The following is a 23,678-nucleotide window of genomic DNA, read 5'->3' as shown; positions in this document are numbered from 1 at the left end:
ATATCCAGAAATCGGTCCATGCCTGGTTAAACACCCATCCCTATCTGTTGCCATTAAGTAGAATTACAAACATGTCCTTTAATAAGCCCACCCCAAAATTGAGTACATTGGCTCTCTAAAATCTCATTCATGATTCATAATATTGGACCAATAGCAGATAACTTGTTTAAGCCCTGAGTTTCAACGTTTTACCTAAAATTCCACATTAAAGTCATATGTCTTAAAGGCCATCTTCATACAAAATTATAAGGACTATAAGGACTGCTTTTCTGGTTCCCTATGTAATATAATTCAAAGTAAGTAAACCTATATATAAAGGTCGCCTATGTATTAAGGCACATTCTCAGTTTCCTTCAATGACCTGTATAGACAGATTTGACTGTATACCCATATATCAACCATACAAGATATTATCATGTATATAGCTGTGATACAGACCTCCTCTCCTTCTTTCATGGAGTAGGTAGCAACTTTGAAAGAACTGAGGTATTCGTTCATGGCCATAGCCTTTTCCTCTTGGCCCTCCTGGGTTCGGTCCAGCAGCTGTTCTATAGCAGCGTCATCATATACAATTCTCTGTTCCTCCTCGGATTTACCTGTAACATGAAATCACATTCATTATTCTTCGGAGATCCTCTTTGATATTGAAATCAAAGATGAAGAAATATATAACCTAATCTTTCAAAATGGACCATAAACTACTTGTAATTTAAGCAATTGTAACAGGTGATCACTGTATTAAAGTAAGAAAACATTAAGGAAATGGTCATTTCACATCCAGAACCATCTGAAGCTCATACTGGAAAGTGACCACTATTTTTTTCCTTTTCCGTTTTATTTTCTTCCTTTTTCCTCAAAGCCTACATCAAATTGTAAATCGGTCAATTTTGCAGGCCTTATATTTTGTAATATCCTGAGTTGTGAAGTTCAAAAGTAGTCAAACTTTTGCACATGTTTCTACATCGTTACCGAAACAGGAATTATTTTTTCAAGATTTTGATTCTTTGTAAAAATCTTTGGTAGGGATCTTTTTTTACCATGAATACAATTAAAACCCCTACCAACCATACTGAACAGGAACCATGACAGAATTATCACACTAAATTTTTGTTTTAAAATACACATTTACAAATTAATATCCATATTGTTTTTAATTCAACACAAACAATATCATCAAATTTATCTTTCATCTTGAAATACATATTCACAAATGAATACACATATTGTAATTAGTTTTTAAAGAAAATATTGAGGTTTTTTTTTACACAAAATTAGATATCTATAACACTACTCAATCTTTATGCAATAACGTCATATTCTATCTTACCATCATCATCGTCTTTAAACAACTTCTCTGTGCCAAACTTGAGGATGTCGTCCATTTCCTGACGTGACATGGCACCACCCTTATTGCCAAGTCCAGGTCGTACCACCAAGTGAGTTAACATCATCTTCTTCTTTGCTACCTGTGTGATTCTCTCCTCCACTGAACCTCTCGTCACAAAGCGGTAGATCAACACACGGTTGGCCTGGCCAATCCTGTGAGCACGACTGAACGCCTGCAATATGATATTTCAATTTTTCATTGTCAACAGAACACCTCTGATACATATATTTCAACAGAACTGAAGAATGAACATTTCCAATATAGAAGTTGTATACCAGAAAATGTTTGTGATAGTCAACTCATTTGCCTTTCATATCCCCTAAGGATGAATTTCTCTGTTAACTGGAGTCTTCTGTATAATGTTATTGAATGTGGAAAAGTCAGAGCAGAAATTTATTCCTGGTATAGGGCAATTTTTTTCTATTTTTATCTGTTAATCTTTATATGTATTTGCCACAGTTACATTATCACCATTGTACAAACATGACATGTTACCATTTTAGCACAAATATTTGAACAATTTAACAAATTTAAAACAATTCAAGAAAATTATTAAAAATGATTTGTCACTTTCTTCTGGAGTCAAATTTTACCTGAATATCATTGTGAGGGTTCCAGTCGGAATCATATATAATGACAGTATCAGCTGTTGCCAAATTAATGCCAAGACCACCAGCACGGGTGGACAACAGGAAACAAAACTGAGGAGCATTTGGCGCTGTGAACACATACAATCAACATTATTATTTTTATCATTTTTTCTCCATATTGTTCACACTATATCAATACATTTGAAAATATGAATCAATTAAACACATTTTTGGAGTATGAAATCTGTTTCCTCCAGAAATATCTTCTGAAATAAAATAAACAAATTCTTCACTGTCTTAGTTGAAATGATTTTCTGTAATGCAATTAAATCCAGCTTTGAACGGCTGGACCACTCTAATCAAGTTATTTAAGCCTTTTTTTACCATTAAATCTATCAATATAACCAAGTTATATAAGCCATATTTTTACCATTAATTCTATCAATATAACCAAGTTATTTAAGCCTTTTTTTTACCATTAATTCTATCAATATAACAAAGTTATTTAAGCCTTTCTTTCTTACCATTAAATCTATCAATAGCATCCTGACGCATAGCTCCTGTGATGCCACCATCTATCCTCTCATACTTGTAGCCTTCATTTTCAAGGAAGTCTTCTAGAATATCTAACATCTTGGTCATCTGTAAACAGAAAATTCCTCTACATTATCATCCCTGTATCTACAATGACATTTCTCATATCAGAGATTTCTCATGCACAAGACTTGTTATTTTGTTTCAAATTTAATATTTTTCCAACTCAAGATTCCATAAAACAGATGAAATTTTGACAGATATTTTATAAGCTTTAAAAATGAATATCAAAAGAAATACTGGAAACCATTTTCATACCTGGGAGAATATTAAAACTCTGTGTCCATTTTTATGCAAATTTTTCAACATCTTTGAAAGCAGATCCAACTTCCCGCATGCTTTAATCAGAGCATTTCCTTCAAACATCCCGTTAGCTACTTTTGGCGCTTCCTATAACACAAGGATACAGTAGATTAATGACAAAAAGGAAAACAGAGCAATACCTCACTGGAGTGTACACATCTAGTCCGATATATATAAAACAGTGTTAGCTGACAGCTAATGTATATCTGTCAGTTTATTGAATTTGTTACACTGAAAATGTACATCATGGAAATACTTTCAGCATTCAAAAAATGAAATGCAAATGTAAAGCAGTATATTTCTAACTTGGTCAGTTTGGGTTTTTTTGGCACTTCCATTTAATAGCAAAATTATCAGATTAAATCAAATCCTACAGTACAGCCTCCCTAAGAGGCATTATAAGATTGAGGCCTCTGCTGTGTTGACTTACATTAGCCGCTGTAGGAAACAAGTAGGGATGATTACAGCATTTCTTTAGATCCATCATGATGTTCAGCAAGGACACCTGGCTTCCACCTCTCAAGTTCAGAGCGTCAAAATTTCTTGTTAAAATGTACTTATAATATTTCCTGTAAAAACAAGCAGATAAATAACATTGACTAATTTTAAATCAGTTGTAGCATATATGCGGTAAAAATTACTCACCTGAAAAGCACATCAATCAAAATCCCTTATTTGTCTCACTGATTGATCACTTGGTCTCAAATGTGTCTTTATATATTACTTGGTATTTAACTAATTCCTCAAACCAACATTCCTTAAATATCGTGGTTTTTTCAAACTCATTTTTATCCCCTCCCTTCATTTTCAAAATATATATATCATTCATAAACACTGGATGTTCATGGCTGTTCGCTAACTGACAGTCCATCACCAAAGTTGATTTTCTCAATTACCCTGTATTCCTCAAGCTACTGACATGAATCCATACTGTATTTGGAATCTGAAGTATTCTGATAACCTTAGAAAATTTGTGCTCAATAGGAAGTTGGACAACAATGTGAAGATATTAAGATGTGACATTGAGAATTACCAGCAAAATAAAGGAATTTTTCACGTTCAAATTTTGACCTAGTTGTTGTCCTGGACAAGTGGAGGATCACACAAGAACAATTTTGTGTCTACTCAAGACCTGGGTGTAAATTTAAGTAACATTTACCAGACTGTAATGACTTTCTGTATGGTTTTGAAATGGAAACTTACTGTCAATGAACATGAGTGAAGTCAATACTTATTACTACCAATACTTTAAAATATCAACATCCTTTTTAGCCATTTTACCACTTGGTTCCGTATCTTGTTTTGGAACAGTAAAATTTGAATTTTTCATGGGAGTCTTATATTCATCTAATTCCTGAATACTTTTTTAATCCTCAATGTACATTTCCACGAAATGATCTTCAGATAAAAATTTACATGAATTAGTACTGGTGAGGATTTTTTTAAAAACTATCTTAAATATCAAATGCCAATGTAAATGCATTTTTTGTAAAATCAGAAATTTAAGCCCAATGAAAATATATTAATCTATCCTTTCTTATTCACAGAGGAAAAGACATTAAAAATTGCAGTATTTACTTTTGCATAGGGCTAAGCTCAACTCTGACGATGAACTCGCTCTTGGTAGGCATGCCCTTCAGGACATCAGCTTTCAGTCGTCGCAGCAAATGTGGTCCAAGCATGTCGTGGAGACGTTTGACTTGCTCCTCTTTGGCAATATCGGCAAACTCGTCAAGGAAACTCTGTAGCTGACTGTAAATCAAAATGGCTTGTTAACAGGTGCTCTGACAGATCTTTCTTTACTTTCTTGTATAACATTTAATGAATCAACACAACTTAAACTCTGAATCTGAATGCGTTCCCTTAAAGTTGATGCAAAAATTGCATCATCAACTAAAATCTGATGAAATACTGAAGGTCCGTTCAGAGCAATTAGAGTTAAATACCTTACCCATGGACAACAGAGACCAGTCCGTTTCTTAGCTTCTTAAGAAATACAAACTGTAACAGGTAAGAATAGTCAACCCATTTCCCTTATCCTTAAAGTATAAAATGATAAACTCACTTGAAATTTTCTGAACTGAGGAAGTTCAACAAATGGAAGAGTTCCTCTAGGTTATTCTGGAGAGGTGTCCCAGTCAACAGCAGCTTGTAGGCTATTTTATAGTTACTCAGCACACGGAAAAACTGCAGAAATCAAAAGGGTGCAAGGATTAATATTTACTTACTTCAGTTATATTTTAATAAAAGGAATCTTTACTGAGGCTACCCTTTTTTTAAGTTTTCTCAAATTTATGTAAACAGGCCAAATAATTTACAAAATCAAAGTCTTTGAAATATTAAATTATCTTCGAAAGCAAGGCATTTATGACCGTGTTGTTCATTTGTGAAAATTGAAAGCAGATGATTACCTAAGAATGTCTAGAAGACTGTTAACAACATTTCAAGATACGACAATTGTTCTTAAAAAAATGCAACACAAAGCAAAGAGTTGCAATAGTACAGATGGATATAAGTAACAGTATAAACATATACTTCTATACCACCAAACTCTCCCCCATAAAATGGCAGGGAAATTTTTTTGTAACATCCCCATTTTTACCTTAGACTGGTTATTCTTAAGTCTGTGAGCTTCATCCACGACCAGTACTGCCCAGTCTACTGAACCCAGTGTTGCATTGTCGATACTGACTAATTCGTACGACGTCAGTAAAACATGGAATTTGACTGGTACATCTTGCCTCATTTTACATGCCTTTGCTCCCCCTCGAATGGCTCCTTCTTCAAAAGAAAACTCGTGCTCTCTGAAAAATAATGAGCGAAAATTGTAGGATCAGACAAAATTGTTAAACATGGTATAACCAGACACTTCAATGTGAAGTTACCGCCAATTTTTTTTAAAAAAAAAATGACTACTAATGCTAACTGGCAATGTTACTTTCATTTAAGCAGCAATAATAATTTTGACATTGGTTGCAGAATTCATGCTAGCAAGCTAATTCATATCTAAAGATCTGACAATGAATACAAACAAAACTTCATGGTCAATTCATGCAAACGGGGATTATATGTCCACATGTTTCTGGCATGGATAAAACATGTTTAAACATTATTTTCTTCATATACCCTAGTTCAGGCTGCTTCTTAGATTCCATCACAGTGTGGTATTTATAAGATATGTACCTGATGACTGCTCGACAGTCCTTATCTCCCACATACGTAACTACGTAAAGGTCTGGAGCCCAGAATTCAAACTCACGTTCCCAGTTGATGATGGTGGAAAGTGGGGCACTCACGAGGAACGGCCCTTTTGAATGTCCCTGTGAAAAATAAGATGGTGTATAAGAACAACAGGAACATTTTCTAAACAAGTTTGCCAGATAATTTACAAAATACAATAATGACCAAGCTCTGCAGAAACTAATATCATGCCAATATTAACTGGCAGTGCATCAAAACAGCATCATTGAAAGATTAAACACCTTAAAATTCTAAGGAGATTCTGAAACATTAACTTAAAATCACAGAGAAATTCGGTTTCTTCAAAAATGTAATTTGACTTCACAACTTGCCTGCAATTTACAGGGCAATTGTATGTTGGAATGACAAATGGGTTAAAGGAAATTCAACAGATTACATAAACATTTATATTCCTACTCTATTAGCCATCAGATTACTAAAGAGCTAATCATACATTTGAAGACATGCATGCAAATTTCACATTTTCCATTACATTTACTTGAAAAGAAGGCCTTGATAATGATTAGGATTTTACATATTTTTTTTGCATCACATGTCTGATTTTTACTTCTTTTTTGTGACATACCTCCTTGTAAAGGGAATAGAGAAAAGCAATTGTCTGGATTGTCTTTCCAAGTCCCATTTCATCTGCAAGAATAGTATCGGTTCCATTCACCCAGGAGTACCGTAACCAGTTGAGGCCCTCCAACTGGTAGGGATGGAGTGCTCCACCTGTTGAAAAGATGTACGGAGGATCTCTGTCAAGCTTCTTCCTTAACTGTAAACAAAAACGAAAATTATTTTTAATAATTGTACGTTTAGATAGATAGATGTCAGGGCTCTTGATCTGCCTGATTTGGGGCCGATATTCGGCCCCATTCCCAATGCAAAATAATATCTTTTTTCCCAATTTAGACCCCAAGTTTTCCCCAATTCCAAGGAAAACACCATCATTTTTCCCAATTCTAAGGGCCCCGGGCCCCAGTCCCAAAATAGGGTGTGAGAGCCCTGGATGACAACGCCATGCGATTTATTGATTGTCCAATCCAGTGGATTTTTTCAGATTGTTCCTATTTCCTTAGAATCTCTTTTAATGCATTTCCATGAACAAACAAAATTTGTGAAATTATCCTGATGCAACTCTGATTTTTTTCACATGATAAGATGTGTAATACAGGAATCCCTCCACAAGACTATTCCAGTAAAACATCTCTCTCACTAATGGACTCCCAAGTTTTGTTTAAGGGTACCACATGTAGGCTTTAATTGAAAATCTGCGTAACAGAATTAATAGGAAGGAATCTAAACCATGGATGAAAGACATTCATTTAGAGTCCTTGGGTAAAGTAATTATTTTTTACTGGAATAGTCCTGATTTGAACACTGCTGAAAAGTTGTAAATAAATCTGTACATCTAGTGGTATTGGCAGATCTTAAATCTTTAATGTACTTACATCTGTAGTTGGGAAGCTAGGGGGCTGTTTGTCTGATATGTCAATTTCTTTGTCTTTCTTCTTCTTCTTCTTTCCTGGGCCTTTCTTGTCTCCATTTCCAAACATCATAGCTCTACACAAAATAAGCAAATTCATTGATTTATATATGCAGCTTTTAATCAGTTTGGCTAAAAAATGATAAGATTCACCTGTAATCAAAATCTCTTGAAATCCAATCCAATAGTGCAGTTATTGCTTAGAAATCAATTGGCCATTACAAAATGAAGGCACTGACTCATTATGCATTCATGGACAACATAGATAGAATTCAGGCTGAAGGACAGATAGATGTACTTTCAAATCTTTTTGAAAATGGACTTTCGCAGTTAACTTGAAGCCAAAGCAGAAGTTTACAATAGCCGTTAAGGCTGACCAAGCTCAGTATTTCATTTTTAATGATTTACAAACATTTTGAGTGTCTATTACAGGAAGATGAGCAGATATAGAATCATACGGATTCGTGTACATCCCTAATTTCACAATTTAGGTATTGAGGTACAAGTAAAAAATATTTATATATATATACATACCTGAGAACCTCGTAGTCGTCAATGTATTTACGGAGGTTTGCAACACCACTGTCCTCACCTTCCCAGGTGGCTTGGTCATATGGCAGATCACACCACTTCACTAGATACCATGTAGTGTCCTTTGATGTCCTAGATTCACAACACAGTACAACATATATATTTCTAAGTGTTTTCTTGCATCATTGATATTTTTACTATAACATATGTGAAAAGAATTTGACAATACAGGTTTCACTTTCACTTAATGACAAGATTTTTAATTCTTAAAATGAAAATTCCCTCGGTGTTACAGTAAAAGCTACCTGAGTGGGTACCTTTTTATAATGGACAACTTCTTACAGCATAAATTTGAGGTCCTTCAAATGTATCTCCTATATAATACTCCTTATAAAAGCAGACACCGTTTTAATCTAGACAGCAGACATGGTTTTACTGTCTGAAGTAAGCCCAGCAGAAACCATCCTTTGAAAAATTTGTACAAGTTATCTCCCCTTTACCAATATCTCTTTCTGTGGTAAATAGTAGTTCAGTATAAGCACCCTATGTAATGCTATAGGTGCGTGGCAACATAAGATATTTCTCAGCAGCTACACAGAGACCAGTAAAGCATGATAAACAGATAATTTCTGTGCAACATCATCATGAGTATATTGCTTAATCTAAATTATTAGATAGGTTTCATGAAAATGTGGTGACTCCGATGAAATTTTAGTATTTTTACATGTTTTTTCAAGAATTTGGCGAAATTTATTACATGAAATATCCATCCTCTAAATGAAGAATGCCTCTCTACAAAGGACAGTTATGCACAGTCCTATTGCTGTCCTTTAAAGACAGGTCTGACAGTTTTCAGATATTACTAACTTGTGGTTAATGATTCTGTGGACCTCTAGCCATTCTGGGCGGACACCATATTTGTAGAAGCGCTCCTCGAGATTTTCACCATCGTCTGCATCCCTGTCTTGACCTCTCTTTCCTTTGATTTTGTGATAGTCCTTCATACCATAGCTACTGCCATCTTCCAGCGGTGGGGGCTCATCCATGTCATTTTTACGAATGTAATGACGATACATGGCAGGATGATATACATCAACCTAAAAGGGGGACCAAATCATTTATTAATCATCACATCAACCTGCCCCCCTCCACCACACACACATACACACAAAAAAAACATACCCCAAATATTTTGTCTCTCTCTAAAATTTTTCCACAAGTTGTGATGGTTTCCTTTGCATCATCTTACTTGAAAGTTGTGATAATCTAATTGCTTAAATATGATTTTTTTTCTTTCATCAGTAAATGAGGAAGAACAGCATTTACCCTTGTATTAAATTTCCATAAAATTTCAAAAGAGTAAATAACAATAATACCATACCTATTCATCATTAATTTGAAAGTGTATAATCTCCAAACAAAAGCAGCACAACAAGTTAGGAAACAAGGTCAATGCAATCTAGAGGACAAAAGGGCGACATAATAAACTTACCCGTAACTCACTGATCCAATCACAATGCCAGTAACTCAAATTGCGGAACTTGACAAAGAATTCCCGAGTTGGCTTAATATTCGCCTGTTGTAAAAGGAGAAACAGTTACAATATACAATAATCATTACATCTAAATTCTGTGGTCCATATGTTTCATATTAATTTTAAGTGCCTCTATTTCTTATAACTTTTAAAGAAGTTTGATAAGATATATCAAATATGTTATTTCAAATTCAGCAAAGTGTAAAGAAATTTTGTTTACATCAACATGTTACTGATGGTCATGATAATCTTAAACCATACAGCCAATACATGGGTACCTTTTTAGAGGGAGGGTGAGCATGAGTGTGGTCAAGCTCATCTAATTTGTCTTCCTGCTCTGGTGGTTCAGTCCAGCGCCAGGTCAATATCTTCTCCACATGTCCTGCCAATGGTTCAGCCTGAAAAAAGATACCAACAAAATGTTCAACAAAAGGATCCCTAACGGCCATCCGAACCCATCGTCACAAAATCTGTATTGTTTCAACTTTCGGTTCTCCTTTTCTCTTCAATTCTCATGATGTAATGTTACAATTTGCAAAATCAGTAATTATACTTTTATGATTTTAACCAAAAAAATTACGGTATCTTTACTCCTTGTTTAATTTCGTTAAGTTTGAAGGAGACTCACAGAACATCTAGGACACAGCCAGTCACCATCAGGGATGTCCTTAACCTGTGGGTTTACACAGTGCATGTGATATGCAGATGGACATTGGTCACAGCAGAGAAGCTCTCCTCCATCCTTACACACACGACAGAATTCCATGTGTTCGTCCTCCTCCTGCTCTTTAATACCTTCACCCTCCTGAAAGAAATATCAATTTTCAAGCTTTTCCACCGATATCTGACAAAGTTCAGAAATAGAACTAGAAAGACTTTTCAGTTTTCCTGAATATCGGCAAAACTCACAATTAATATATTTCAATTAGATTATGTTTTGAAGAAAATAAGAGAAAACTATTGTGGAACACTTACACAGTGAGGGCAGCTCCATTTCCCTTCTGGTGCTTCCTCTAGTTCAGGATCTAGACAGACAAGATGGTAGGCACGAGGACAGGTGTCACATAGGATTATCTCCCCTCCCTGCTGGCACACCTCACAGTAATCTTGATGGTCCGTCTTAGAAAATAAAAATGTTTAGTATCAGACACTAAGAGATTTGATGTTAGAACTTTTAATATCAAAAATGTTAATTCATTCAAAGGGCAATTATAGACTTTTTTCTGAGGGATTAACTTATCTTGATTTTATTGTCACTCTTAATCCTGGAATTCACATGTTCATAATTTGTTAAGAGAAGAGCAAGTAATTTTTTGATGATTTTTGGTTAAATGTACTTATTACAGCAATCTTTTGACAAAACACAAAAATTTAGCTCCTCAAAAATATGAAACAGTCAATGACCAAACAATGTACTATTTAACACAATACAATATTTATCTGTTGACAAATTGATTGATGTGTACAGCCAGTTAGATATATAACAACCAAATATTGAAGGGGATAAATGAGGAATTTTTTACAAAGAATTATAAACAATCAAGATAAAAAGTAAATAAAAGATAGTGATAATAGGCAACTAACATCACAAACCTCATAGCCTTCCGCATCTGGATCATTGGGGAATTTATTTGTAGTTTTGGTCTTCTTCTTTCCACCCCTGCCACGCCCCTTCTTGGTCTTGGTTTTACGTCTTGATGCTGGCTCTGCCTCTTTGGCAGCTTCCTGTAACATGGACGCCTCTTCCAACTGGCGCTCAAATTCCTCGTCACTTGTGTTGAAGGCTGCATCATCATCCTGTAATTAAAGGGATGTGTACTTTTAAGCATACATGTATACCTGTACATTTCCAGAAATATCACTATGGACTCAAGAAGTAAATTCAATTCTTTATTGTTTTACAGGAAATCAAACTGAAATAATTTCATATAAAGCAAAATCACCTTTTGGATTTAACGCCAGTTTTATGAGGCTATAATATCTTTAATCACTCAGACTTGTGAAAAAGGCCTTTCAAAATTCCTTGATATGATTTCAAAATGTCAATAAAAACATAAATCTCCAAATGGCTCCATAAAACCTATAAAATGAACTAACCGAGGCATTCTTCTTCACTTTCTTCTTCTTTTTATTGATTTTTATCTTGAGGGGAGCCACCGTTTTCTTTGATTTTGTTTTCTTTTTCCGCTTTTCCTCTACTGGAGCCTCATCTTGAGGTTCGGTATCCTCATCACCTTTACGAACACATATCAAACATGAACTACACAAAGGCAACAAAAAGTAAAATCATCAGTATATAACATGAGAAATAACTTTCATATGAATTATTTTTGTTTTTTGTTTTGTTTTGCCATATTTTCAATGAAAAGCATTTCATATTTAATTTCAATTTCCTGCTGCCAATTTCTTTTAAAATTACTTCCCAAATGAGACAAAAAGGTCCCATTGAAAAGAAGTGTAAGAAAGCTCTACATCATTTTAGGGAAGGTCCTAGATTGCATTAACATTCAGGTAATCTAAGAATGAATTTCACATTTCTTTGATAAAAATTTACCATTGTCCTTCAGAGAATCATCTGCATTGTCCTCTCTATCTGATTCTTCTCTTTCCTCTTTTTCCTTTACAGGTTCTACTACTTTTTCCTTTGGAGTTGTACTCCCTGTTGAATCCCGTGTTTTGTTGCGAGCTGCTACAAGCTGAGCAAACTCCCTCCATTTGGCACCAATCAGTGTCACCATTTTTGCCATGGGCACTTTTGGGTTTGCCTTCTGTATAAGGGGCTGAACATGTTGCTTGAACAGTTTGTAATTATTCAAGGTAGTGAAATCGTCATCGTCATATTCAATGTCAATATTGTTGATGCCAAGATCATCTGCAATTATGTCTGATGGAGTCTTCTTTTCCTAAAGATAAAAAAAGATGGCCAATATTAATTCATTATCACCAAAATCAAGAAGCAAGTTCTAGCAACTTTAATCACTTCTGCTGGACAAAATCAAAGAAAAGCACCAGGGGTTTGCTGGGAATATTATTCAATGGAGAAACTTACTAGTCACTAGTGAAGACTGTTAATTAGACATTATTTTGTGTCCAAACAGGAAGTCAGCTTTGGTTTATCTTTGTCAAAAACATTGGAACTGATGACAACTATGGCTCATGCACATACAGACCCATATTGGCTCCTGATTACCCCTCCATTAAGAAACATGCTATCTGGTATCAGATGTAAACAGACACGAGATCTCACCTTTGGTGTAGATGAAGGTACTGCCTTTGGCTTCTTCTGTTTCTTGGGTGGTGATATGTAGTCTTCACTAGCATCATCATCAAAGCCCATCTGGAAAGCCAATGTTAATCATTGAATCAAAGGTACTATAAGGTCAAAGGTAGAAGGTAGTATAAGGTGAAAGGTAAAAGATAGTATAAGGTCAAAGGTAGAAGGTAGTATAAGGTGAAAGGTAGAAGGTAGTGCAGGGTCAATGGTAGAAGGTAGTATAAAGTCAAAGGCAGAGGTAGTAAAAGGTCAAAGATAGAAGGTAGTATAAGGTCAAAGGTAGAAGGTAGTATAAGGTGAAAGGTAGAAGGTAGTGCAGGGTCAATGGTAGAAGGTAGTATAAAGTCAAAGGCAGAGGTAGTAAAAGGTCAAAGATAGAAGGTAGTATAAGGTCAAAGTTAGAAGGTAGTATAAGGTCAATGGTAGTACAAGGTCAAAGGTAGAAGGTAGTATAACGTTAGATTAGAAATCATATGTTATCTGTAAATGTAAATTGTAAACTGAAAAAATTACCTCAAGCATCAAAACAAATGTGCAATTAATATTTTACAATATTACACTTTGTGTTAGAAAATTGTAGAGAGGATAAGTGCATGATTATGTTTTTGTATATGTATTTCATTATCAAAGTATAATTTGGGATCCAGTTTAGAACTTGTGAATGTAAGGATCAATAACCCATTATCATACATGTATTCATAAATCTAATTTCTTTTGAACTTATTCAGTATAGTAAATAAAATAGACAGAACCTACCTCATCATCATCGTCATATTTCTTTTTCTTCTTCTTGCGCTTTTGTTTCTTTTCTGCAGGATCTTTAGATCGTCTTTTTTTACTCTTTTTTTCTGGTACAGGACTGTCGGGCAAGTCATCATCTGTTCAGGTCACATAAATACAAAGGAGCATATAATATAGGAACAAATCAAAGCCTAAAAAACAAGTCAACATCTTAAATATTTCTACACAATCAATGGCTACATGAGGAATTTAAAGAAATATTTCAGGGTTAAGAATTTATTCAAAACTGGTGACGTGTGATATCAAACATATATTTAGTATGATATAGAAAATATTATCAAAAATACTCTAAGGTTGAATTAGTAAGGCATGATTTAAAAAAAAAAAATAAAACTATCCCTTTACTATCAAATAACAGAAAAAAAAAGTTCTTTAGTTTTTGATGTTGTCATTATCAATGTAAATAAATCAAAGCCATCACGATAGATCTGATAAAAGTGATGGGAATATATACCACAATAGATAAGAAAAAAAGTACTTCAATGGGATTCTATTTACATTTCTAACACACAGAATGGAAAGGGCCTCCCATATGTTGTTCAGTGAGGTAGCCAATGGCTACTCCAAGCAGAACCCCTACCTCCGCATGACCCTGGCTTTTCACAGAGTGATAAACCCAGGCAAATAAATAAACAAAAAAAAATTACAACAAACTTCTTTTATATTCACATCATTGTAGACATGCAAAAATTACAATGTATAACTGTGTGTTTCTGTAAGCTAAGCCACAGTACAATAGTATGAGGGACATACATGTACAATTGCTGCAGATTTACGAGACTGGCAGCTGCCTGAAGCTGGGACAGACCCAGTATTGATCCAGTGTGACACACTTTTATGCCTGGTCCCCAGATCTACAATTTACAGTTGCAGACTTGGCCTCTTTCTGTCTGCTGTATGTTCCTGCAGTTTTTACAGAATGTGGAATTATTGATTTTTTGGACTTGAAGCCCAGAAGCATTTGTCAGGTTATAAGATTCTAACTGTAATGCATACTCAAGGTTACGTCACCCTGTAGTTAAAAATATTTATCATGATCTTAAATCTTAGACATACATTTCAAACTCCTACCGTACAGACTAAAAGTGTACACTGATTATGTAGTGAAACTAGAGCTTAAGAACCCTTTTTCTTCCTATTCATTCATTACCAAATCCTGACGCAAATCAATACACTACATTGTGTAGAACAATGAGATCATGTAAAGTTACATGTGTTTTTGCACCAAAACATTTAAAAAAACATGTGTATACTTCAGCGCTACAATGGTGTAGGCAAGGTTTTCACCTTCATTTTCTGACATCAAATAAAATTTGTCAATCTTATACAAACTTGTATATTATATGTACTTCAGTACATAAATATTTATCTAAACTGACCTATCAAAGATAAAATGTCAGCAAAATTTATATCAAAATATCATATATATGCATATGATCATAAAAGGTTCTGTTGGACTAAACCAGTTTCATGCAAAAACAACCAACTGCTTTGAATAAATTATCAAATATATGTGTGGTGGTCAAAAAAAAAGGAAATAATATAACACAACATGCATACTAAAAGCTGGCTACAGGAAAAATAAAAAATAAATTTTGATCTACAACTGAAACTCAAAGCACAGCTTGGCAAGCTACATGGTGTAAATATCACCAGCTTTAATACATAGATACAAAATAAAAACAGGACGTTTTGTTTGTTTGATAACATTTTTAAGATGAGAATTCAAACGAAATTCAACATGAACAATTTCAATTGAGTGTTCAAGTACATATTGAAATTGTAATTCCTCACAGAAATCTGTAGATTAATTGATAAGATAAATGATTTTAATAGATATTTTTTCACAGGAATAATTTCCACTGGTTGAACATCAAAAGTGATATGAACTAATTATAAAACATATATAAGGCTTAAGAAACATATCAGATACTTCAAAGGTAATTGACTCTACAAAATAAAGGAAAAAAGCTTTAATGGCAAAGTCTAATAGCAAAATAATTCATAATGTACATCATGAGCACACAATATAGACAGAATATCATTTCTACCTAACAAATAAAGCTTTGTTGTCTATTGACAAAGGATGTATAAATGACACAATCACTACAAGGGCCAGTTCTGTTGCGTCTTCTTTGAAATCAAAAACAGGTAAAACTCTGTTTCCTTTCAACAATTTAAATATGTATATCATGGATTGCTATTTGATTTCATCACAAGTCTGATCATTTTAGTCTGAGATTTATTTTGTTGTTTTATTTATGATTGCTACACTCTACAAGTATAAAGGACCTTAAATGTTGGTCTAGGTGATACATTGTGATCCAAAATTCTCCTCACACCAGATTATGTGGTAACATAATTTATCAACTTATAGCCCCTAACAGGCTACCTCACCAAGGTGATGACATCCCTAAAGTATGAAGTTCCATAAACTTATAGTTCAGGAGACCAAGATCAGACAAACTATTTTCTTAAATGTAGGTCAAAGGTCAAGATGAAGGTCTGAGTGTCCTACTAATACATGACACACTGCCTCACCAAGGTCAGCACCATATCCCAAGTATGAAGTTCCAGTGACCAGTAGTGTCCTTAGGAAATTACTTTTACTTTGATATAGGTCAAAGTTCAAAATGTAGGTCAGAGTGACCTTCTTCCCTGCTTGTGATACATGACACACTGTCTCACTGAGGTGAATCCATACTCTAAATAAGTTCTACTGACAGGTAGTGTAAAAGATAGAGAGCCCACACAAGGAAGTGGAAGGATGGACAGTTAGAGACTGTACTATAAAAAAAGAGCCATCCCTTAAGAAGGGACTTCAAACAATGGAAACTTTAAAAGCTACATAATGTGACCACTCGCCAAACCACAGATGCTTGTTGTTATTACATTGTCTATTGATTGGTAGTGTACATGCATATTATGACCCTTGACATCTTAGTTACTCCGAGAGAGTTATATTTAACAATATTCAGACATCTGACCTCCATAACCTCTTGAAAGTGGGATAATTGGAGGGAAAATAATAGGGCTTCCATTTTGTACTCTAATCATTATAACTAAACCAAATACCCTTTTCTCATTTTTTGAAAGCAGTATAAAGATACAAACTTGTACTAACTTATATGAACCATGTGAACTGGAAAGTGGATCAAGGTCATTCATTTGAACCAGTTTGATTGGCTTTGCACTTCACTCCCACATGCACCGACTTTATAATACACGACCCTTCACCATTTAGTTAAATTGAAAATTTAATAAGAACAGACATATACCAGGTGACACTGCTGAGAAAAAGGCTTGTTTGCAAGTCGAGGTGAACAGCTAGCAGGAATGTGCCATTCATTTTAATACCATGCTGAGTTGATTTAAGCCTTAAATATATTAATTGCATTAATTTCAGCATTTTGAAATGACTTGTGAAATAACTACTTGGTCATCAATCAGGTGATTAATGTATGTAAAATAAGCTGCTCATACATATTTCGCCAAATTCATGACATTTCAAACGAAAATATTTACAAAAGCTTCAAAGTACCTCATAAAGTGTTTTGTGTCTTTAATAAACAGTGACTGATCCATATAACAGTCCTGGTACAAATGACACATATTTTTATAAACAGTCACATTTAATTTAGGAAATTAAACATGCTGTTTCTTTTTTGTAGAAAATGGGATTGGCATGACATTTCAAAATGAAGATAAATCCCTGAATTAATAAAAATATTTCAATTATCTGCTTTTTTAGTTTTACATCATTAAGTCATAATTAGACAAGCAAAAGACATGTTACGTTCCCTTCCCATGATAACCTACAACTTGGGCTAAGTGACTCCATGGTATACTATATTAAACCTAAGGACTGGCATGGGTCACCAAAAAATATTGTAAATAATCCCACATCATACTATTAACATCTATTTAACAAGTTCTTTTTCCTCATAATTTATTTTTAGTTTTAGAGTGAAAAAAAAACATCTACATATTGTTAAAAGTTTTTGTAATTTGTGATGAATTTGTATAGGCGGTAGCTTCTATTTTAAATAAATATTTCTACAAGGATGTCAGTACTTTGGGGGAAAAAATACATATGAAAAAAAATAAAAATCAACAAAATAAGAATAATACATCTGTGTTATTTTCAACATGTACTTGAAAGTAACAACATATATATATATAGCATCAAACTATATTAAAATGGCCATAAACCAAGGTGAAGTAATACAATGCAGCATGCATCATGACAGAGGCACTTATTCCTATGATACCACATTGAGGCGTTACTTACAGGGCGTACCCAACCTAGACTCTGCCCCCTCCTGTTCAGGTGGGGAATATGGTGATGGAGATGCATTTTGCGGAGTTGAATACCGCTCATCTGCAGAAAAATGTGCAGCTCTCATGTACATTTTTTATCAAAATTACTGTAAATTGATAACAGCATTGTCTATTGATGTCTCACATGTGCTGGGGTTGCTCACACTTCAAATTCAAGGCAGATAAGCAAATTATGTCTGCATGAACAATTCAATCATCAAAAACAATTTTCCTACGTTGACAGACTCTGTTTCCTAATCCTCGATATAACTGATGAATTGCGCAGTTACAAAAAAAATCAATGTGTAATATTGTAGAGATTCTAGATCCAATTCTTTTCAGTTAAGATACTGAAAAATAAGGAAAAATAACCATCAATGATCTATAGGTCTGAAAGATAACACAACTATCATTGGTGGTTTGCTTGTCTTGATTTTCTATAAATGATACAATTCAAATTGGCAAGAACCTTTTCCTTGAGACAGTTTTTTTCAATCTCACCTTTCCTTTTAAAGAAATAAATGAACGCAGCGGACAGTGTGTGCAACTCCAACAGCCATCATAATATTAAATTTGAAACAAATTAAATATGAGACATACATAACAAATTTTATAATAAAAAGTCTAAACAGTTAGATATCATTCATTGCACTTCTGTGGTATAAATCAAATATGACAAAGCACATTGAATAAACTTTGTCCAGGTACATTAGAACTTGCTGTTTAAAAAAAACAATCGTTTGTTTATCGCTAAAAAATATTCACATCACAAAATATCAGTGACATGCGTTAAACATGTAACACTCAGTGTTAGGTGAAAAACACATTTTAATGATAAATCTTGACTGTTACACTTGTCTCACGACAGAACTGAAACTGCATCAGCTGATAAGTATTCGAGCTCTTGTTTTCCGGGCATGCGCAGACCGCCTGTAGACGGTATGATATTTATCCCGATATTTATCTCATCGATTTTGATGTGAAATTTGATCGAACAAAAATGAAAAAAATCAAGCAGAATCTTTTCTATATTACATATTGTTGCAATACAAAGAAAACCTGACTTCAAAAACGGTATTATGAACGGGAAAACCCCTCTAAAACGTAAATACACAGGGTTTTCGTATCCTGTATGCAAATGAACAAAGACGTAGGCAAAGGGAATTCCGCTCGACTCGTGGTTTGAAAACATCCCCTGTATGCGATACAAACAATGTTGTGTCGACAAGTAGTGAAGATTTATCGGTAATAAGAAGTTCAATTAACACTAATTTGTGCAAGATGTTGAAATCGTGTATGATTCAACTGTCAAACTATGAAGAAATCGAAAGCTCCCATCAACCTAATTAGGAAATTAAACAAAGTGATACCTTCGCCGGTCTCCTCTCCGACATCCATACTTTCATCGTTTTCGTCATTTTTGGCCGCTGAAGCCATGATAGTCGATGTCAGTGATGATCCAAATAACTCCCTGGGGACAAAAAGAGCTAGTTCTGCCCTTACTTATTCTCTATTTGTACAATATCAAGCATCGGGGTACACATGGGTTAGCCGCCCTATCCCTTGCCCCTGCGTCGCTCGAGCGATTTGGAGCCCGGGTTGATCATGCGCAGTGTGACGTCACTGATTGGTGATATATCCCATAATTTCCATTTTTTGGCTTAAAAGTTATCACGTGATTAAAATTAACTTTTCATTAATATCATCTTAATAGATACTGTGAATTCCTTATGCCTCTGCTTCAGTCGTCGCATGCGCAGGTTTTGAAGACAACAAGTGCCCGTTATCTTTATAGCATCAATTAATTAATTGATACGTAGTCTATTTGTACTTACAGACAAATAAGATAAATAAGGAGATTGGTTCAGAGACATAAAAGAGATTTTTATCGAAATTCATGAATTTTTGCAAAAGTGAATTCTGCTGAATCATTTTACATATTATAGTAATATAACGCCCAGACTAATATCTATCTATAGAAAGTGTCCGTTAAATTAGATATATCTTTTTGTCCCGGGAAAGGTATACAAATTGAAATCGTATTGTATATATCATTAACATACAGCGATATCTCTATGTAACCTTCTATTCACATATCTATGTACGATAGTTCTTGCTATCTATCATCCGCTATTTTTTCCGCAACCAAGTTGCGGATATGAGTGCCAAGTCAGATCACTAATGAAATGGACACACTCTCAGATACTCATTTTACCCATTGGTCAGCTTAATTATTGACTGTTTGCAAATATTACAGAAAACCCGTCCTTGTATTCATCTGGTTTCAATATAATTTCAATTACATATATTTACATTTTTTACAGTGTAAAGTGTATTCTATTTGTTATTGCATGACAGTGTTTCCTCAGTAATCATATGCTATCGGGGTTCGAATCCTGGTGGATTTGTATACCAGAAACGAGATGTAATGCTACTAGGAGTTCACCCAGTGCCCACTCATTAACATAGAAATAGGCGTGTCCGCAGCTAAATATAGGATTTCCATTATTTCTAAGTACAGTTACTACATCTATTTTATCCTCTAACCATGCTTTTACCGTCGTTCATCTGTATTCAAAATAATCAAACCGAATTCTATCAGTGCTCTTTTCTGAAAAAAACACCACATAACCTTCGTAATTTTATTTTGTATCTAATTCATGCTGCGGCTAATAGAAAGAGTTATTACAAAATACATGAGAATATTAGTTGTTGTTGTTTGATATCTGAATAACTACATGTATCTCTTGTTCTTGTTGTTTAGATATATGTGAAATGAACTCATAATTTTATACTAACTTTTATTTTCATCGATCTGAGAAATGGGTTAAAGATAGTAAATCAGTATCATTTCTGCCTTTAGTGTAAACACTTTATCAAAGAACATTTTTGTCTGGTGTTTTAGCAGGCCGGATTTTTATATTTTGTTTCTACTGTATATATTTACAGTTATCAGGTGGTCGATATATATATAAATGTAGATGATCTGTAGATGGCGTCTTAATGTTTTGAAATAGTGGGCTGTAACATAGATATGGTTTTTGAAGTGTGGTGGCGATGTTCTGCATCATCTTGCACAAATGAAATACATGTTTAATGTTATATATATATGTGTGTGTGTGTAATTCCAGTATTCTAACCCTACATGCTGTTGAGCACGGAAAGAAATTAAACTAGTTGTTGCACAGAAGAGATTTTACTTATTTTTAAAAAATACCATAAAAGCTTTGCCAACGACATTCATGACTGCGAGTGATTTGTGGTATATAATATACCGACGTTATTGCCACCATTCTGTCTCGTAGCATAAAAAGTCAGATAAATGAAAAATTGTTTTACTGCCGTTAACAAGCAGGCGAATGTCAGTGTGTAAGGGTATTTTCTTCCTTAAATTCGAACATTAAGAAATGGAAATACTGAAATATATCGTTAGTGTTTACGACACATGTACCGCCAGCACAGAACCCTAAGCGAGACAGATTAACAAGCATACTTTCATTCATAGCTTTATAAACATTTTGTTTAAAATAACAACGATTTCCAGTTTTTTTCTCCACCCCAATTACACCTTGACAAATACGATACATGGTTTATCTAATATGGAGTTTCCAAAACTCAGTAACCAGCCTGAGATTCGTTTTGTTTTTACAATCGCCGGTTGTCACTCTTAGTTCCGTATAATGTGTGTCTGTTTCTATTCTAGTAAGGCCTAATGGGCATGTATAATCAGCACGGTAATGATATCACATAGTTGATCCCATATATCTGGTTCCAGATAAAATTGCATATAGTTTTGTAAAAATATCATGTCATTTCTTAGTTTCTGTTCTGTTTGTCATGTTGGGATTCTAGGGTTCCATTGGTATGTTGTGTATCTATCATGGCGGACCTTTGAATCTCGCATAAATATCACAGAAACACAAAAAGAATTCGTTGACATCAAGCAGCGCATGCCAATCTTGGTCTCACACTTGACTTTGCATACCAATTTGATGTACACTAAAACAAAACAGACGTACAAGAATTTACACGGAAATACCATGAGCGAGAAGTGATATATACTGACTTGAGGAAAGGGCAACTATAAGTTGAAATAATTTGTGCCCGATCCTTTTGTAAATAATTTACAATAAACTATATTTAATTCAAATATATAGTGACTCATTAATACCATATGTGTTTGTGTATGATGCTTTGTTTGTAATACCGACTAAAATGCTGTACAGAATAATACATCATTTTAGGTGCAGTTTTTCGTGAAAAATGCAATTTTTTAATAATTAAAAATACGAGTAATATCGTTATATGTCTGTGACATATTTTGGAGCATCAAAAATTCTAAATCCGGAACGGAATATTGTCATAGACAAGCAATCTGAACAACTTGTGAATTGGGATGTTCCTTCACCACTTATACCCCGACGCAGCGGGCATCCCACGTCACGTTTGCATGCACCAAATACGATGCATACCTTTGTTGGACCCACTGTTTAAGACGTCTCTGTGATCTGTCTCATAACATGAGTAACCACAAAAAAGAAATGTTCAATTGCATCGTAAGAGGAAAGTAAAAATGTAACGATCACACCATGATTCGAATTCAGACCATTCGTGCTCTAGATATTATTAATATCATATATCATTTGCATGGGTGTAAAATTTCATAACGAAAACTGAAAATGAAAACGGACCGAACCGCCTCCCCATTATGTCTGCCTTTTCGGATTCTGATTCCGACATCACAGGCACTCGAGGCCAGGATATTATTTTTTAAACATTGATTTTTGTTTTAGCACTCATGACTGACGTTATTTAAACGAAATATCAGCAGAATTCAAGTTTATGTGCCGGTTAACAAATCCGAGGTCCACGGTCATTAAAAATACACAAGTTACAAAACCGGATGATTTTGATGGCCAATATCTAATACCAGCACCGGCGCCGGGATCCGTCAAGGAGGGCCCCATCCCTCCTCCCTTTTCTCATTATTTAGGGAGCCTTTTTTTATTTGAGTCGGCGATGGAAAACATGGCCCCTCCTTTTTTCCAAAATCCCAGCTCATTCTCGGATTACGATATTGTGAACTGTCACGGCACCGCAATAAAAATATAAGCGCAATTTGTAAAGAGATATAGCGCTTTAACTTTAAACGGTTGCGCTCTATGAGCAAATACCGGAAAAACATCCTAAATGGACCCAGGGGTCGATCTTAACATGGTCGCCTCCCTTCGGAAACGATAAGATTATTTCATTGCATTTCATTTGCAACGCGATTGCGCACAAATAAAACAACTTTTACACAGCCCTTTTCCGACCAGATGTTGACATAGTTTGATTCTAATTGGTCTGTGTTGTAACCCACCAATGTGAAGCTGGCCTTCAGCTCTTATACTATGGATTTAGGATAGACGAGACAGTTATGAAAAGCAAAGTTTTGGAAATCTAATATTTTTAAGGGACATTGGAAGCGAAAGATGTTGATTTAGCTTTGATCCAACTTCTCTAAGTCACATAAGGTTTTCACGCTAAAATTACTTCGCTAATCTGACTGTAATCTATGATGTAATCTATGTTGTGCCGTTTTCTTAAACCTATCTTTTAGTAATCACCACCTT

The 23,678-nt window shown here is 34.5% G+C and overlaps 1 protein-coding gene across 4 annotated transcripts in view; it reads right to left on the bottom strand.

The window, feature by feature from the left end:
* The window catches only part of LOC132553495 (chromodomain-helicase-DNA-binding protein Mi-2 homolog), a 38,351-nt gene extending 18,725 nt beyond the window's left edge, over window positions 1-19,626 (bottom strand). For 3 of the 4 annotated variants that reach the window (XM_060217745.1, XM_060217746.1, XM_060217743.1), the window contains exons 1-25: window positions 19,434-19,626; window positions 18,035-18,124; window positions 13,699-13,820; window positions 12,916-13,005; window positions 12,223-12,571; window positions 11,766-11,902; window positions 11,253-11,465; window positions 10,644-10,787; window positions 10,297-10,473; window positions 9,947-10,066; window positions 9,627-9,710; window positions 9,002-9,231; window positions 8,138-8,266; window positions 7,569-7,680; window positions 6,701-6,892; window positions 6,058-6,194; window positions 5,477-5,678; window positions 4,940-5,061; window positions 4,453-4,626; window positions 3,305-3,443; window positions 2,830-2,961; window positions 2,502-2,619; window positions 1,981-2,105; window positions 1,328-1,559; window positions 439-596 (exon numbers count right to left, since the gene is read on the bottom strand). In XM_060217745.1, the coding sequence (XP_060073728.1) occupies window positions 439-596; window positions 1,328-1,559; window positions 1,981-2,105; window positions 2,502-2,619; window positions 2,830-2,961; window positions 3,305-3,443; window positions 4,453-4,626; window positions 4,940-5,061; window positions 5,477-5,678; window positions 6,058-6,194; window positions 6,701-6,892; window positions 7,569-7,680; window positions 8,138-8,266; window positions 9,002-9,231; window positions 9,627-9,710; window positions 9,947-10,066; window positions 10,297-10,473; window positions 10,644-10,787; window positions 11,253-11,465; window positions 11,766-11,902; window positions 12,223-12,571; window positions 12,916-13,005; window positions 13,699-13,820; window positions 18,035-18,124; window positions 19,434-19,500 (3,795 nt within the window). In that variant the 5' untranslated portion in view covers window positions 19,501-19,626. The remainder of the gene's footprint in view (window positions 1-438; window positions 597-1,327; window positions 1,560-1,980; window positions 2,106-2,501; window positions 2,620-2,829; window positions 2,962-3,304; window positions 3,444-4,452; window positions 4,627-4,939; window positions 5,062-5,476; window positions 5,679-6,057; window positions 6,195-6,700; window positions 6,893-7,568; window positions 7,681-8,137; window positions 8,267-9,001; window positions 9,232-9,626; window positions 9,711-9,946; window positions 10,067-10,296; window positions 10,474-10,643; window positions 10,788-11,252; window positions 11,466-11,765; window positions 11,903-12,222; window positions 12,572-12,915; window positions 13,006-13,698; window positions 13,821-18,034; window positions 18,125-19,433) is intronic. The other variant, XM_060217744.1, reaches the window with a different exon arrangement.
* Between the last annotated feature and the right edge of the window lie 4,052 nt (window positions 19,627-23,678).

This window comes from Ylistrum balloti, unplaced genomic scaffold, assembly GCF_031769215.1.
Source record: "Ylistrum balloti isolate Yb309-2 unplaced genomic scaffold, AGI_CSIRO_Ybal_v1 Utg370332, whole genome shotgun sequence".
Lineage (NCBI taxonomy): Eukaryota > Metazoa > Mollusca > Bivalvia > Pectinida > Pectinidae > Ylistrum > Ylistrum balloti.
This window is presented reverse-complemented; position numbering and strand designations above follow the sequence as displayed.